This window comes from Aquarana catesbeiana, linkage group LG03, assembly GCF_042186555.1.
Source record: "Aquarana catesbeiana isolate 2022-GZ linkage group LG03, ASM4218655v1, whole genome shotgun sequence".
In the NCBI taxonomy this organism is placed as follows: domain Eukaryota; kingdom Metazoa; phylum Chordata; class Amphibia; order Anura; family Ranidae; genus Aquarana; species Aquarana catesbeiana.
The window spans coordinates 60334053-60348986 of NC_133326.1; the positions used below are offsets into that span (position 1 = coordinate 60334053).

The following is a 14934-nucleotide window of genomic DNA, read 5'->3' on the forward strand; positions in this document are numbered from 1 at the left end:
ATGAGATATGCTTGTATTTAGTTTGTCTGATTTCATACCAGACCCACTATAATGAAACCAATTCTCATACATATAAGTAATTGACTCCATAATAATTATAATAAAATGAACTGTGTGGTATGGATGTGATCTTAAAGTGCCTCTTTTGCACCGTTAACATCCTAACTAAACTGTTATAAATGTGCCCTTATTTGTAATTACAAGCATTCTCACAGTTCTGATCATAAATCCTTTGGCATATCTGGGGTCCTTCCTCAGTATTGGCCCCCTGGGTGCCCAGGGTGTCCCAAGTGAAGTAAATTGCATTGACTTTGAGTTGATAGTTTGGGAACCTGGTTCTACCCTTTTACTTACCCTCACTATTCGCCATGGAGCCTGTTCATTGCAGTACAAAACAATTAGACTTAAGAACCATACTAAAGCTGACCATAGACAACTCCTGCAACTGAAAATCTTGATTCCCCATCAGCACAATCGGTGTTGATGGGGGGAAATCCCTCCCGCAGAGCCATTGTGTTCTCTCGGCAGGAGAGAACACAATGCCCTGCCAGGAGAAGACTGTGATTATTGCTAGTGGCTATAACCTGCTAGCAATAATGGCATTTAAAATCAGACAGGCTGGTTAAACCCAAGACATGAGGCACCGACAGGTGCATGGAGCTTCGAGAAAGCACAGGAAAGGTAAGAGTGTGTGTGTGTGTAAAGGGGAGGGGGGTTGTCCTAGGGATATTCTAAAAGAGAACCTGTTATTTTGACATATTCGCTTTTATAGAAGTGGATATATTGTTTCTTCTGTTTGTGCAAAAACAATCCTTAAATTAAGATCTGTTTTCTCACTGAGTGTTCGGGATCATTTACTATGTCTTTCACACCACTTCCAACTCTTGGGTAAAATGATAGTTCTTCTACAAAGTAGTTGAGACAAGTGTTTAAATCAAGCTCTCGCAACTGCTGCCTCTCACCCGTGAGCCTGGTACTGGCTTTAAGAGCTGGCGAAGGGCTTTCCTGAAAAGTGATCCGGGCGGCTCTACAGCTGCCCAATCGCTTTCATGAGGCTCTCATCAGCAGCGCCATATATATGAGGTGCCATCACGAATGTTGGAGTGAGAACATTAATTTTAGGGCCATGATTTACGATTAACGCTAAACTGATATACTGTAAAGGCTTTTAAAGCGTTGCCTATGGGGTATTTTGAGTGCCATCATTTTTAGCAATTCCATGGATGTGCACATTTTTAAGACTTAATGTGTTTGGTAGCTATTTACTTGATGCATCCCAGTCATTTATATTTTACCAGAAATTGGGTGTAATGTATTAGAATTCATTTTGGTGTATTTTTTTTCTGAGAATATGCATTTGATAAATGACTAGTATTTTGCAAACCTTAAAAGTTGCGGCTACCACCATTTTATTGTCCAGGGTCTCTGCTTTAAAAAAATACATTACAATAATTTCTATTTCAAATTTATTTTATTTTTTTTTTAAATGAAGATTTTAACGTGCAAAAAATGTAAAAAAAATTGCTTCTGAAGGCAAGTGGTTTATGCCCTGTGTTGCATGTGATGGCGCCAATTCCCCAGCCACAGACCAGAACGTTAAGGAGAGGAGAAGAGTGCCAGCTGAGCATTAATAACCCATGCACTGCTTGTTTTAGCAGTCATATCTTCCTTATGAATGCATTGTCATTAAACTGTTGAAGCTTATTGGGAGACGCTGATCTCCCAAAACCACTATCCCAAATATACCTAGCCATCCTGCCGTCCATCCAGGTTGGTCTGGATGGCCTGCGTGGTTTGTGGCGGACGAGGTGCGGAAGCTAGACAGCGAAGACTGGGAGGACATGTGGGATTACCCGCTTCAGCCATTGGTTTCGGCTAGAGACAAACTGATTCAATTCAAACTCTTACATAGGATCTACTATACGCCACAACGCCTGCATCGCATATACCCACCCTCCTCAGCTAGCTGCTGGAGATGCTCTGGTACTCAAGCAGGCTTCACACACTTTTTTGTGAATGCCCACAGATTCAAGATTATTGGCGGGAGGTGACTCAATTCATCCATGGGTTAACCACTATGCCTATCCACCTGACGGTTAGTGTTGTGTGTAGTGCTGGCATTCGCTAAAGCAACACACACTTTAATAAAGTATCTTCTTATTTTATGCAAGAAAGGCCATAGTTCTCAAATGGAAGTCAGCTGAACCTCCTACCTTGTCATTATGGAAACAGTCAGTCAATACTGTGATACCCCTCTACAAAGCAACATACTTATCCCGAGGCTGCCCCAAAAAATATGAAAAAGTTTGGCATTTTAGGACAGACTCTGATTCTACGGTTGACAATCAGACCTTATTAGACCGATCTCGTTAAAATTCTTGAAGATATACATGATTTTACATGGAGCTGGGATCTATGCCTAGGATAAGCGAGTGGTTGGGTACGCCCCTACAGATATTGTGCCAATATTTTGATCTCATTAATCCTTATAGTGTCCAGTTCTGATAGCTAGAAGTGGAGGAAGGTCCTCCAAAATGTAATACTTTATATTATTAACCTGTCATCATTAACCTGAGCGGTGTGTGTTTAGAGCTTAGTGATATTTGGTTAGCTGGTAAGTTATGAGTTGTATCATGTTAGGCACAAGGTTATATGCACCAGTTAGCCGGGGTATGCCCCAATGGCTCTCTTTTGTATCTATAACTCATAACTTTTCAATAAAAAGAATTTTCCCAAAAAAAAAAACAGTTAAAGCTCAAAGAGGAGCTTGGTGCCAGTAGTTGTCCCCAGTATTGTTCATGTAGCTGCTATTTTGCTTTCTTAGAAAACGGAGCGTTCATTTGTCTTGTTCAGGTGCCCCATGGCATGTTCCTGAAGATCTTATTTCAGAAGCCACACATTTCAGAGTCACTTCAGCCTTCTCTATTTCTTGCTTCTCTGTTTAACACAGAATTCTTCTACGAATGGCTCATAGCTTTGTTTTTACACAAAGAAATTCAAGGCGCCAGAAGGATAATTGTTTCGTTTGGGAAATAACACAGACTTGGGGGGGGGGGGGGGGGGGGCAGCAATCCTCAGTCTGGTCACTGACTGTTTTCATGTGCTGACTGAGATGCATAAGAGTACAATAAGAGTAAAGTACAATAAGAGTAAATTTTTCATGTTTTTTGTTTTTAAAATGCTGTAATGTTCAGTTTTTAAAGCCTGAGCTTCTGTGTTTACATGTGTGGTCCGTTTACTGCAGAATTCTGGATGACTGCACCGACAGTTTCTCACCTACCAATTTAGGGTTTTTTTTGTTTTGTTTTTTTTTTCTTCTTCTCTAGGGAATTGCAAACAATGTTTTAAAAGGCATGGCTGGAATTTAGGTCCAGCCAAAACATTGTTTGGCTTTTACTAGAGTGGAGAAGCGGTAAAACTTCTCAGGGTTTGATCGTTTTGAATACCAGTCCGAGCTGCACTAAAGCCCAATTGTGTGCTCGGCTAACAGTGGTCCCCTACGAGGAACTAGAGGTAAGAAGTAAATCCAGAAGGTTTTACTGAAGTTCCTTGCAAAGCCAGACATGAGGAACTGCTTTGTCAAGGTAGCACTAGGTAAGTGCTAAATTGTTTTATTTACACTGCTCTAAAAAAAAATAAATAAATAAATAAAAAAGCTAAGGCCAGATTCACATAGTTAGGTCCATACATATTTGGATACCGGCACATATTTCATACTTTTGGCTCTGTATGCGACCAGAATAAAATTAAAACAAAACCATCCAAATTAATTTTAAAGTGCAGACTTTCAGCTTTAACCAGTTAAGGACCAGCCGCCGCAGTTATACTGCGGCAGGTTGGCTCCCCTGGGCAAATCACGGTTGCTGTACGTCGGCCGCTTTAAGAACCACTAGGGGGCGCCCACGGCGTGACGAAGGAACCGATGTGCGTGCCCTGCGGCCGTGATGTCCGCCGGGCACCCGTGATCGCTCCTGAGAGACACAGAACAGAGATCTGTCAATGTAAACAGACAGATCTCGGTTCTGTCAGGAAAGAGGAGACAGATCTCCTGTACATACTGGTTATGAACAGCGATCTGTCTTCTCCTCCAGGCAGTCCCACCCCCCCCCCGTTGGAAACACTCCCTAGGACACACATTTAACCCCTTGATCGCCCCTAGTGATAACCCCTTCCCTGCCAATGACATTTATACAGTAATCTGTGGCTATTTTTAGCTCTGATCGCTGTATAAATGTCATTGGTCCCAAAAAAGTGTCAAAAGAGTTCGATCTGTCTGCCGCAATGTCGTAGTCCGCCATTACTAGTGAAAAAAAAATAATAACAAAAATGCAATAAATCCCCCTATTTTGTAGATGCTATAACTTTTGTTAGAAATTTAGTTTTATTTTTTTTTTTTGTGGGATATTTATTTTAGCAAAAAGTAAAAAATATTGTTTTTTTCAAAATTGTCTGTCTTTTTTTGTTTATAGCGCAAACAATAAAAACAGAGGTGATGAAATACCACCAAAAGAACGCTTTATTTGTGGGGAAAAAACATCAATTTCGTTTGGGTACAGCGTCGCACGACTGCACAATTGTCAGTTAAAGCTACGCAGTGGCGTATTGCAAAAAATGGCCTGGTCATTAAGAATCCTTCCGTCCTTAAGTGGTTAATTCAAGGGGTTGAACATAAATAGCAGGTACAGGAACTGCAACTTTTTTTATATACGCCCCCCCCCCCCCCATTTTCAGGGGCTCAAATGTAATTGGACAAATAAAATGTTCAATTTTAATATTTTGTTGAGAATCTTTTACTGGCAATGACTGCCTGAAGTCAACAGTTACCAAAGACTGGGTTGTCTCCTTTCTGCCTTTAGTTTTGCCTTCAGCAAGTGAAATGGATACTCAATTGGGTTAAGATCAGGTAATTGACTCGACCATTGCAGAATATTGGGGGTGCACCTAATAGGTTTTTTGTGCCGAAACCGATAGCGAAAATGAAAAATACAATAGGCCGAAAACCGATACCGAAAATGACAGATACCGATAATGACTGTGTTTTTAAAAAATATTTTTATAGAGGAGATGGTCAGAGACTGCAGACATGGTACAGGAGATGGTCAGAGACTGCAGACATGATACAGGAGATGGTCAGAGACTTCGGACATGGTACAGGAGATGGTCAGAGACTTTGGACATGGTACAGGAGATGGTCAGAGACTTCGGACATGGTACAGGAGATGGTCAGAGACTGCCGACATGGTACAGGAGATGGTCAGAGACTGCCGACATGGTACAGGAGATGGTCAGAGACTGCCGACATGGTACAGGAGATGGTCAGAGACTGCCGACATGGTACAGGAGATGGTCAGAGACTGCCGACATGGTACAGGAGATGGTCAGAGACTGCCGACATGGTACAGGAGATGGTCAGAGACTGCCGACATGGTACAGGAGATGGTCAGAGACTGCCGACATGGTACAGGAGATGGTCAGAGACTGCCGACATGGTACAGGAGATGGTCAGAGACTGCGGACATGATATAAGAGATCAATGCAGCCTCACCAGTGCCCGTCAAATACAGCCAGCCTGTGTGTCCCCAGTGCAGCCTTGCCTGTGTGTCCCCAGTGCAGCCTACCTGTGCAGGGGAAGAGAGAGGAGAGCCGCCACCCGGTTGATTAGAGCGTCGGGAACATCACAGCTTTCATTTCAATAGCTGTGTGTTCCCTGCCGCGCACCGTCACATGCAGCCCCTCCCCCTTGTCAGGGGAACTTTGATAGATCATCCGTCCCAGGAGTACATATACTGGAGTTTAAACAGCTTTTAGTTTGACTGCCTATCTCATTTCTTGAGGTGCTATAATGGCAGGGCAGTACAACCCCCCCCCCCCCCCCAGATGACCCCATTTTGTAAAGTAGACACCGCAAGGAAATTGCTGAGAGGCATGTTGAGCCCATTGAATATTTTTTTTTTGTCACAAGTGATTGAAAGATGACAAAAAGAAAAAAATATTACACAAAGTTGTCACTAAATGATATATTGCTCACACGTGCCATGGTTATATGTGGAATTACACCCCAAAATACATTCTGCTGCTTCTCCTGAGTATGGGGATACCACATGTGCGAGACTTTTTTGTGAGCCTACCCGCGTACAGGACCCCGAAAACCAAGCACCGTCTTCAGGATTTCTAAGGGCGTAATTTTTTGATTTCACTCCTCACTACCTATTACAGTTTTGAAGGCCATAAAATGCCAAGGTGGCAAAAAACCCCCCCAAATTACCCCATTTTGGAAAGTAGACACCCCAAGCTATTTGCTGAGAGGCATGTTGAGTCCATGGAATATTTTATATTTTGCCACAAGTTTCGGACCTTCGCAGTGATACCTCACATGCATGACGCAATTGCTGTTTACATATGACACCAGACCGACACTTGCGTTCGCCTTTGCATGTGAGCACGGGGGGACAGGGGTGCTTTTTTTTTGTTTTTTTTTGGGTTTTTTTTGTTTTCATTTTATAAAGTTACTTTAATTTTTTTTTATCTCAGGGAATGTAAATATCACCTATGATAGCAATAGGTAGTGACAGGTTGTAAAAGCAGTCTAGAGGCTAATTAGCCGCTAGGATTGCTTTTACATGAAAGCCGACCGCTGGCTGAAACGAATGATACCTAAACCTGCAGGCATCATTCTGGTACAACCACTCAAAGTCCAGGAACATACCAGTACGTTGCTGGTCCTTGTTGGGCATATATTGTAATGTTCTTTTTTTCATGCAGCCTGTGGGCTTGAAAGAAAAAAGAGATTGATCGGTGGGTATGCCCTTCATTAAAATATCGCCCTTCATCCACCCACTTCTAAAGATGCGCCTTTTTTTTTTTAACTGTGGTGGTGAAATCACCTCCTACAGCGCTGGAGTCGCTGATTTTCGCATTGTGAGAGCAAACGCTGTTGCTGTCAAGATTAATAAATCAGTGCTGCAGCTGAATGACGTACCTGAAAAGCAAAGAATGGTAACGATAAAACATTAACTCAATAAAACAACTTGATTTTTTTAACGCAATCTGTGCCTAAAAAAATATATGCCGAAGCATGGGGGCAATCTGCCCATAATGTTCGGAGCAAATTGCTGCCCCCATGCTTTGGCATATATGCTCTTTTTTTAACTTTTTAACGTTTAACCTACAACGCTGGAGTCACAGCTTTACGTATCGTGGAAGCAAACGCTGTTGCTGTCAAATTAAATAAACCCGTGCTGCAGCTGAATGGCGTACCTGCTAAGCAAATGATGGTTAACAATAAAACAAAGTAACATTAAAGTATAACCATAAGACATACCATACCTGCAAAGCAAATACAATAAAACATAGTAAAAATAAAACATTACAGTTCGAAAATACAGTAACAATAGAGAGTGAACAACCCAAGTTGGTCAGGACAGGAGGGACAATAAAAGCGGGTGTCACGCCTATATCTGTGCTTTCTACAGACATGACATCTTTGGGGATCTCTTTGGGTAGGGGTACCAGGGAGGACATGCGGAAAATGCCTCTCATGCAGCCGGCTCACTGCATCTGGATCGGGAAGTTGGGCCACAGCACCGTCTGGAAACAGAAGGGACACTAATACGGTGATCATTGGTGACGGGGTGATCAAGGTGTCAAACCTTTATTGGGGGGGGGGTGTAGGGGTGGTCCCTAGAGCTATCTGGGGCTACTACTAAGTACCCTACCATTGATTAGTGTCACAAATGACACCAGTATAGTGATCAAAGAAAAATATGAACACTGCACTGGGTGACACAGTCACAGGGAGTGAAAGGTTTAACTGGGGGGCGATCGGGGGGTGAAATATGCCTATGTGTACTGTGTCAGTGTAGTGTTGGTGCAACTCACGTTTGGATATCCTCTCTCTGGAACGTAAAAGAGTTCCACGAGGGGAGATGACATCACTTCCCCTGTCTGTGTTTACACTTACACAGGCAGGGGAGGATTTCATTTGTCAGGACCGATCAGCAGGTCCAGGCGATTAAATCATTGGCCTGGGCCTTGGATCAGGTTCCAAAACTAATCCTGATCGGTTCCAAAACTAATACGGCCGCCATAACATAACGTCACTTCGCCCACCCGTGCCATTCTGCCGCAGTGAAACTGCGGCTGCTGGTCGGGAAGTGGTTAAACATACTACATGGGGGGATGGACAGCGCTCTGTGAAACCAGCGAAAAAACAATGTAAATAAAGACACACTTTTATCAACTGCTTGGCTAGAAAATTACTTGGAACCCCACCAACCTTTATTCTTTTTTTTAGCAGAGGCCCTAGAGAATAAAATGGTGGGAGCTGCATTTTTTTTGTCACACGGTGCAGTGGTTTCTCAATTGCAATTTATTTTTTTTTTTTTAAATACACTTAATTATAATGCAAAAAAACACAATATACAACACAATTTTTGGTAACGCATGAAAGATGATGTTACGCTGAGTAAATAGATACCTAACAGGTCATGCTTTAAAATTGCACTCACTTGTGGAATGGGCGCAAACTATCATATTTAAAAATCTCCATAGGCGACGCTTTAAAAATGTTAAAAACAGAGAGCTAGTGCTAGAATTATTGCTCTAGAACGCTAGTTCATGAAAATGCCTTGTGTAGTGTGAAAAACGTTTAAATATGCGTGCACAACGCCTATGCGTGCGAACAGGGGGTGAGGGCTGTTTAAAAAATGTTTATTCTATTCATTCTTTTATTTTTACACTGTCCCTTTTAATTTTATATAAGATCCCTGAAAGCATGAGATCTAAAAAAACAAAACACCTTGAGCCCATGCTTTCCAGAAAAATATGGAAAATTTTACATTTGCCCTAATTGGAAGTGATACAATTCTTTGTCGCTTCCGGTCTCTTAGACCAGTGTTTCTCAACCTTTTTTTTCAGTGAAGGCACCCTCTAAAATTAGTCTCAAGGCACCCCATTCTAAAATGTAAAAAAACTATTCTAAGACCCCTTTCACACTGAGGCATTTTTCAGGCGCTTTAGCGCTAAAAATAGTGCCTGTAAAGCGCCTGAAAGAAGCCTCAGCTGCAAACCTAGTGTGAAAGCCCGAGTGCTTTCACACTGGAGCGGTGCGCTGGCAGGGCATCAGAAAAAGTCCTGCAAGCAGCTTCTTTGCTTCCTGAAGCATCCCTGCCCATGGGGCAGTGCTGCGGCGTTTTGCGGGCGGATTTAACCCCTTTTTGGCCGCTAGCGGGGGTTAAAACTGCCCCGCTAGCGGCCGAATAGTGCTAAAAATAGCCCTGCTTTACCACTGCCGCCCAGGGCGGCAAAGTGTGAAAGGGCTCTAAGAGCTTTACACAATTAGCAACATCCACACTTAAGACACCCAACTTTAAAGGTGATTTATTCTTCCATAGCAAATACACTTTTGTACACTGGATCTGACTAGTATGCCAATGTTTCTCTTCTCCCTCAATTTCTCTCCATCAGTCAGCTAATGTCACCCCAGTGCTGAGGGAGAGGGACACAAGAGGGTCAAACAAGGATGCTGTGGAGGCAACTGACATCCGCCTTATTAAGTGATTATGCCAGTGTCTAGAAAGTGGTAATGATGCATAATGAAAACCTGTGACATTGTGTAACTAAAAGGCAGACTTGAGCCACCTGCTGGCTATACAATTTTTGATACATTTTTAGGCATTTTGCCAAGGCACCCCTGAAGAAACCGCAAGGCTGTCTAAGACCATAGAGATGATCAAGGATGTTCCGGTCCCTAATCGGCTCTATGATCAGATGGCGGAACTGTCAGCTTCAGTGCCAGGCTCTCCGATTGCACAAAAGAGCCCGGAAAGGCACTGGTTGGAGGGGGGAGACCCCTCCCACAGCTTGTAAAGTCAATCCAGCAGCTAATTACCTGCTAGTATCACAGTGTAGGACGTCGTCGCTGAGAAACGCAATACCTGGGTTTTTGGTTGACAGCTGCAGCCATAGCCCTGGTATAACTGCTTGAACACAATGACGTACATTGTGTGTCAAGTGGTAAAAAAAAAAAAGTTCCACAATATAAATGTGTAAGCAACTACGATGAACAACGCCCTCTGACTCCTCAAAATAGAATAAAAATCCCAATGACTGGACACGTCCTTTCCTGTCACTACGTTCGCTGAGAATACTTCCTGTCCCTGCTGCTAAATGTAAACAAAGGGGCGGGGTATACCTAGTGATGTTGTAGACCAAATATTGATATGGCCATTTTTGGTCAATGTGATTGCCAGAATATGGATTTATTTGGAGAATGACGTCAGTGCTATCCCTGCCCTTTTGTTTACATGGTCAGAAAATGAATGAGGCTGGGTGATAGATGTTGATAACAAGAATTGTTAGATATAATTGCAGTTTTAAAATAAAAATATTTTGAAACTGGTTTTGTACATTTTTCCACATTTGTCAGCCTGGAATAAAAAAAAACACAGAGCATGTTTTCTTTGTTTTAATAAAAAAAAAAAAAGTTAAATAAAAGCCTTACATTTAAGTATGCAAAAATGTATTCATTTATGCAGATTAGCTATATAGTAATTTTCAAGATAATGGACGAATGCTAATGCTGCAAAATTTGGTCTGAGCCTCTAGGCAGCAATGGTCACGAAAGAAAGTATGTTTGCCGCCTCCTACTTTACCTATAGTCTATTAAATATGGTTTTGTTTGCTCTCTCTCTCTCCAGGTTCTACAATCCATTTGGACCAGCCCTGTTGCAGAGCACTATATGACTTTGACCCTGAAAATGAAGGAGAACTTGGATTCAAAGAAGGTGACATCATCACTTTAACCAACCAGATTGATGAGAATTGGTTTGAAGGCATGGTCAACGGGGAATCAGGTTTTTTTCCAATCAATTATGTTGAAGTTGTGGTTCCTCTTCCACAATGAACTCTGGGACTTCAGAGAGACTGCTCTATCCTGTTACAAATGGACTGAGAACTTTTTGAATGTGGCATTCTGTGAACGCCTTGCTACTTGATCAACTTAACTTTTGTGTGTCATCTCTTTTATATGTATTTATTTTATATCAATTTTATTTTTTATGAAAACATTGACACTGCTACCCACAGACCTGCAAAAAAAAGTATATAAATATATTTTATTGTTGTATCATGTTTCATACGTGACTTTTGCGGCTTGTCTGTGTGTCAACTATTTTTAAAGAGTTTTCTTTTTAATTCTCACTAAAAGTATTTTAATAAGTATAGTCCGTTTACAGAGGTAACTAGTTTATTTTCCTTTAAAAAATATTTAACTGTGAATATTCTAATGTACGTTGCACAATATTTGTAAACTCAACAATGTCGTGGTAAGTTGTCTAATATAAACACTTGTACATATGACCAAATATAATAAATATATTGGAACATAGCCGCTATCACATGTCAATAGTAATCTAAGAGGGAAATGCTGTTATTCCATAAGTAGCTTGTATTATTCCTTACTATGTAGATTGCAAGTTATAGTAATGAAAGCCTTTGTTAGGTGTACAGAGTCTTCTTTCTTAACCGCTTGCTGACTGTATAACTTACATATACATCAGAAGAGCGGCTCTCTTGCGCTGGATCACGTACCTGGTACATGATCCGCACACTCGGGAAGGGGGCGCGTGCGCCCGCCAGCCTGGCTGTGCTGTGATTTATTATAGCACATGCCGATCACCAGGTCCCGGCCAATGATTGCTGTGACCCAGTGATCGGCACTGAACACAGCTCTGCCATTGTAAACCATAAAGAGCGCTGTGTTCACGAACAGGGGATCTTGTAGTTGTTTTTTCCATTCCTTGCTAAGCATCCTTAGTAAAAGCAGCACACATTACACATAGTTAGGCACACAGTTAACCCCTTGATCGCCCTAGATGTTAACCTTTTCCTACCCAGTGTCATCACAGTGACAGTGCATTTTATTAGCACTGATCACTGGATTAGTGTCACTGGTGATGTCAGTGGCCGTTAGTCAGTTCCCCTAGTGTCAGATTGTCCGCTATCGCAGTCCCGTTTTGAGAAGCTAATCAACCCCAGTAGTAGAAAAAAATATATCCCATAGTTTGGTTTGCATGAAAGCTATATTGGCTACAATCCATACACACTTAATGATTGGGCTTTTTTTTTTTTAACCAAAGACATGTAGCAGAATACCTTTTGGACAAAATTTATGAAGAGATTTGATTTTTTTCTTTATTGGATGTTTTATAAGTAAACAATATTGTTTTGTTTTTGTTTTTTTTCAAAATTGTCAGTCTTTTTTCGTTTTTATCGCAAAACAAAAAACAAAGGTTATCAAACGCCACCAAAAGAAAGTTCTATTTGTGTGAAAACATTATATAAATGTTGTTTGGGTACAGCGTTGCATGACCGAGCAATTATCAGTTAAACTAACGCAGTGCCAAATAGCAAAACATTTTCCGGAGGTCAAGTGGTTAAGGTATCTGTATAGATACATTAGGCAGTACTAACCCCTATGAACAGTAGGCCCCACGCTTTTTTTTCTCTTCATTAGCTTTTTTTTTTCTTGCATGGGGTATGAAGTTTGCTGTACATGGCCACAGGGCCAAGCAGAAGTCAGCATATTGAGTCTGCCTTCATAATTTTCCATATCAAAGATGTCCTGGTAAACCGTTCCCCATGGACATCGCTGCTCTTCGATCTCTGAATAAAATCCACATGAGCATGCAAGAGAGAAAAAAAAAAATTTTTTAAAGGACATATTACATCCTCCAACACTTTTTATGACTTCAAAAGATCACCCACTCTTTGGTAGTTGTCTGCCTTATAATTCTCCAATGCATGAAAGTAAAAACCTTCGGGCATTCCAACCACTTTAGCTTCAATGTGATAAAAATGAACACCCAACACTGTAAACTTACCCTATTAACACCAAAACTAAGTTCCAGCACCAAGATCTTGATAATGCAAGCTCCTGTTCTGTATAACTATGGCAGGGACCTGTTAAAGATGAACTCCACAGAAAAGAAAAATGCACCCTTGCACCACAAGGGCTCTTTTAGGTGTAGGGGGCCAAAAAAAAAATGTTTTTCTGATGACAAGTCCACAATGTGTGTAGTGGTTAACACTTTCACCTAGCAGCAAAAGGGTGGCTGGTTAAATTTTCAACCAGGACACTACCTGCCTGGATTTTGCATATTCTCCCTGAGCCTTGCCTGGGTCTCCTCTGGGTAGATTAATTGGCTCCTGTCTAAATTGGCCCTAGTATGTGTATGTATGAATGTGAGATGGGGACCTTGCATGTGTAAAGCGCTCTGTAAATTGACAGTGCTATATAAGTACCTGAAATAATGCAGGAACCACAGCCCTGGACTGGACACCGAGGGGCAGTCCCTGCTGTGTAGGTGAGTAAAAACTGCAGGAGGATCCGGTAAGTGTTTCTTGCCACCCCCAAACATAAATAATCATTTAACCCTTGCAGTGCAGTGGCAACCCCACTGTAAGGCAGCATTTACCTTACAGTGGGCACTGATATTAGATAGGAGCTGCTTTGAGTCACCCTGACTTATGAACTGAGTAGTATAGACAAGCACTCAATCAGGGTGCCATGCTTTGAGTCAGCAAGCTAATAATTTGCACAATATCCGCTATTTTATGGGCGGAAAATCAGTTGTCATAATTAGAAGTAGAGATATTAGCGATTTATGTTGAACTAAGTTATTTAACCACTTTGCGCCTGTGCTATGGCCGAAAGACGGCTACAGCGTGGGCTTCCAGTGCCGGGAGGGCGTCAATAGACTTCCTCCCATGATCGTGCTGCTTGTGCACCGCACCCTCTGTGATCGTTCAGTCTTTCGTACTAGGCTGATCACAATACAGGGTAAAGGGCCAATCACATCACGGCCCTTTACCATGTGTTTAGCTGTCAGCCAATGACAGCTGATCACAGGAGTAAACAGAAGCCAGTTATCTGCCTTTTTTTTTTCTCCTCACAATCAGTGTGAGCAGAGAAGACAGAAGCTGGTAACCGGCTTCTGTTGCAGGGATATTGGTCTCCTCAGCAGCCATCAGTGGAAACCAGTGCCACCTATAAGTGCTCACCAGCACTGCCAATCAGTGCCCACCAGCACTGCCAATCAGTGCCCGCCAGTGCCTCATCATTATTGTCACTCATCAGTGTTGCCTCCTCATTAGAGCACATCAATGAAGAAGAAAAATTACCTGTTTGCAAAATTTTATAACAAACTATGAAAACTTTTTTTTTCCCCAAAATTTTCAGTCTTGTTTTGTTTGTTTAGCAAAGGATTAAAAACCCAGTGGTGCTTAAATACCACCAAAAGGAAGCTCTATTTGTAGGAAATAAATGTTAAAAATGTTGTTTGGGTATAGCGTTACATGTCATTCAAAGGGCGACATCGATGACAGCTTGCCTGTGCAGGAAGGGGGAATAAGTGCCCAGTAAGCAAGTGGTTAAACCACTACTTTTTTTTTTTAATAGTCCAAAACGATGTTCTGTATTATCCATAGCAAAACAAACTATGACTCATTCTTTGTAGATCAGCTTCTGTAGTATTTTTTTTTTCTTATCTTTGCTCTATCGACATTATTTCTAGGAAGGGCTAGAATCTAAGGCCCCTTGTCACACTTGTGCGAACTGAAAGTCGTGCGATTTTGATGGGACTTTAAGCAATGCCTGTGCAAACATGAGGTCTATGGACCTCCAATCGCATCAAAGTCGGACCAAAGTAGTGCAGGGACTACTTTTAAGTCGCTGAGTCACAGAGATATGAATGGTACTCATTGGAAAACATGGGGTACGACTTGTCATGTGACTTTAGAGTTCCAAGTCGCACAAGTGTGAAAGGGGCCTAAAAAGAGCAACAAATCAGGTTCCATCTCCTGCATGCAGCAAGGGATCTGCACAGTTGCTCTGGATAATTGCCCCACTTTAAAACCAGCTTATGTAAATCGGAC

General features: G+C 41.8%; 1 protein-coding gene across 2 annotated transcripts in view; it reads left to right on the plus strand.

The window, feature by feature from the left end:
- LOC141131384 (lamin-B3-like) overlaps window positions 1–11386 on the plus strand; it is a 278047-nt gene extending 266661 nt beyond the window's left edge. For both annotated transcript variants that reach the window (XM_073618578.1, XM_073618579.1), the window contains one exon: window positions 10698–11386. In XM_073618578.1, coding sequence (XP_073474679.1) covers window positions 10698–10903 — 206 coding nt within the window. In that variant the 3' untranslated portion in view covers window positions 10904–11386. The remainder of the gene's footprint in view (window positions 1–10697) is intronic.
- The last annotated feature ends 3548 nt before the right edge of the window (window positions 11387–14934 follow it).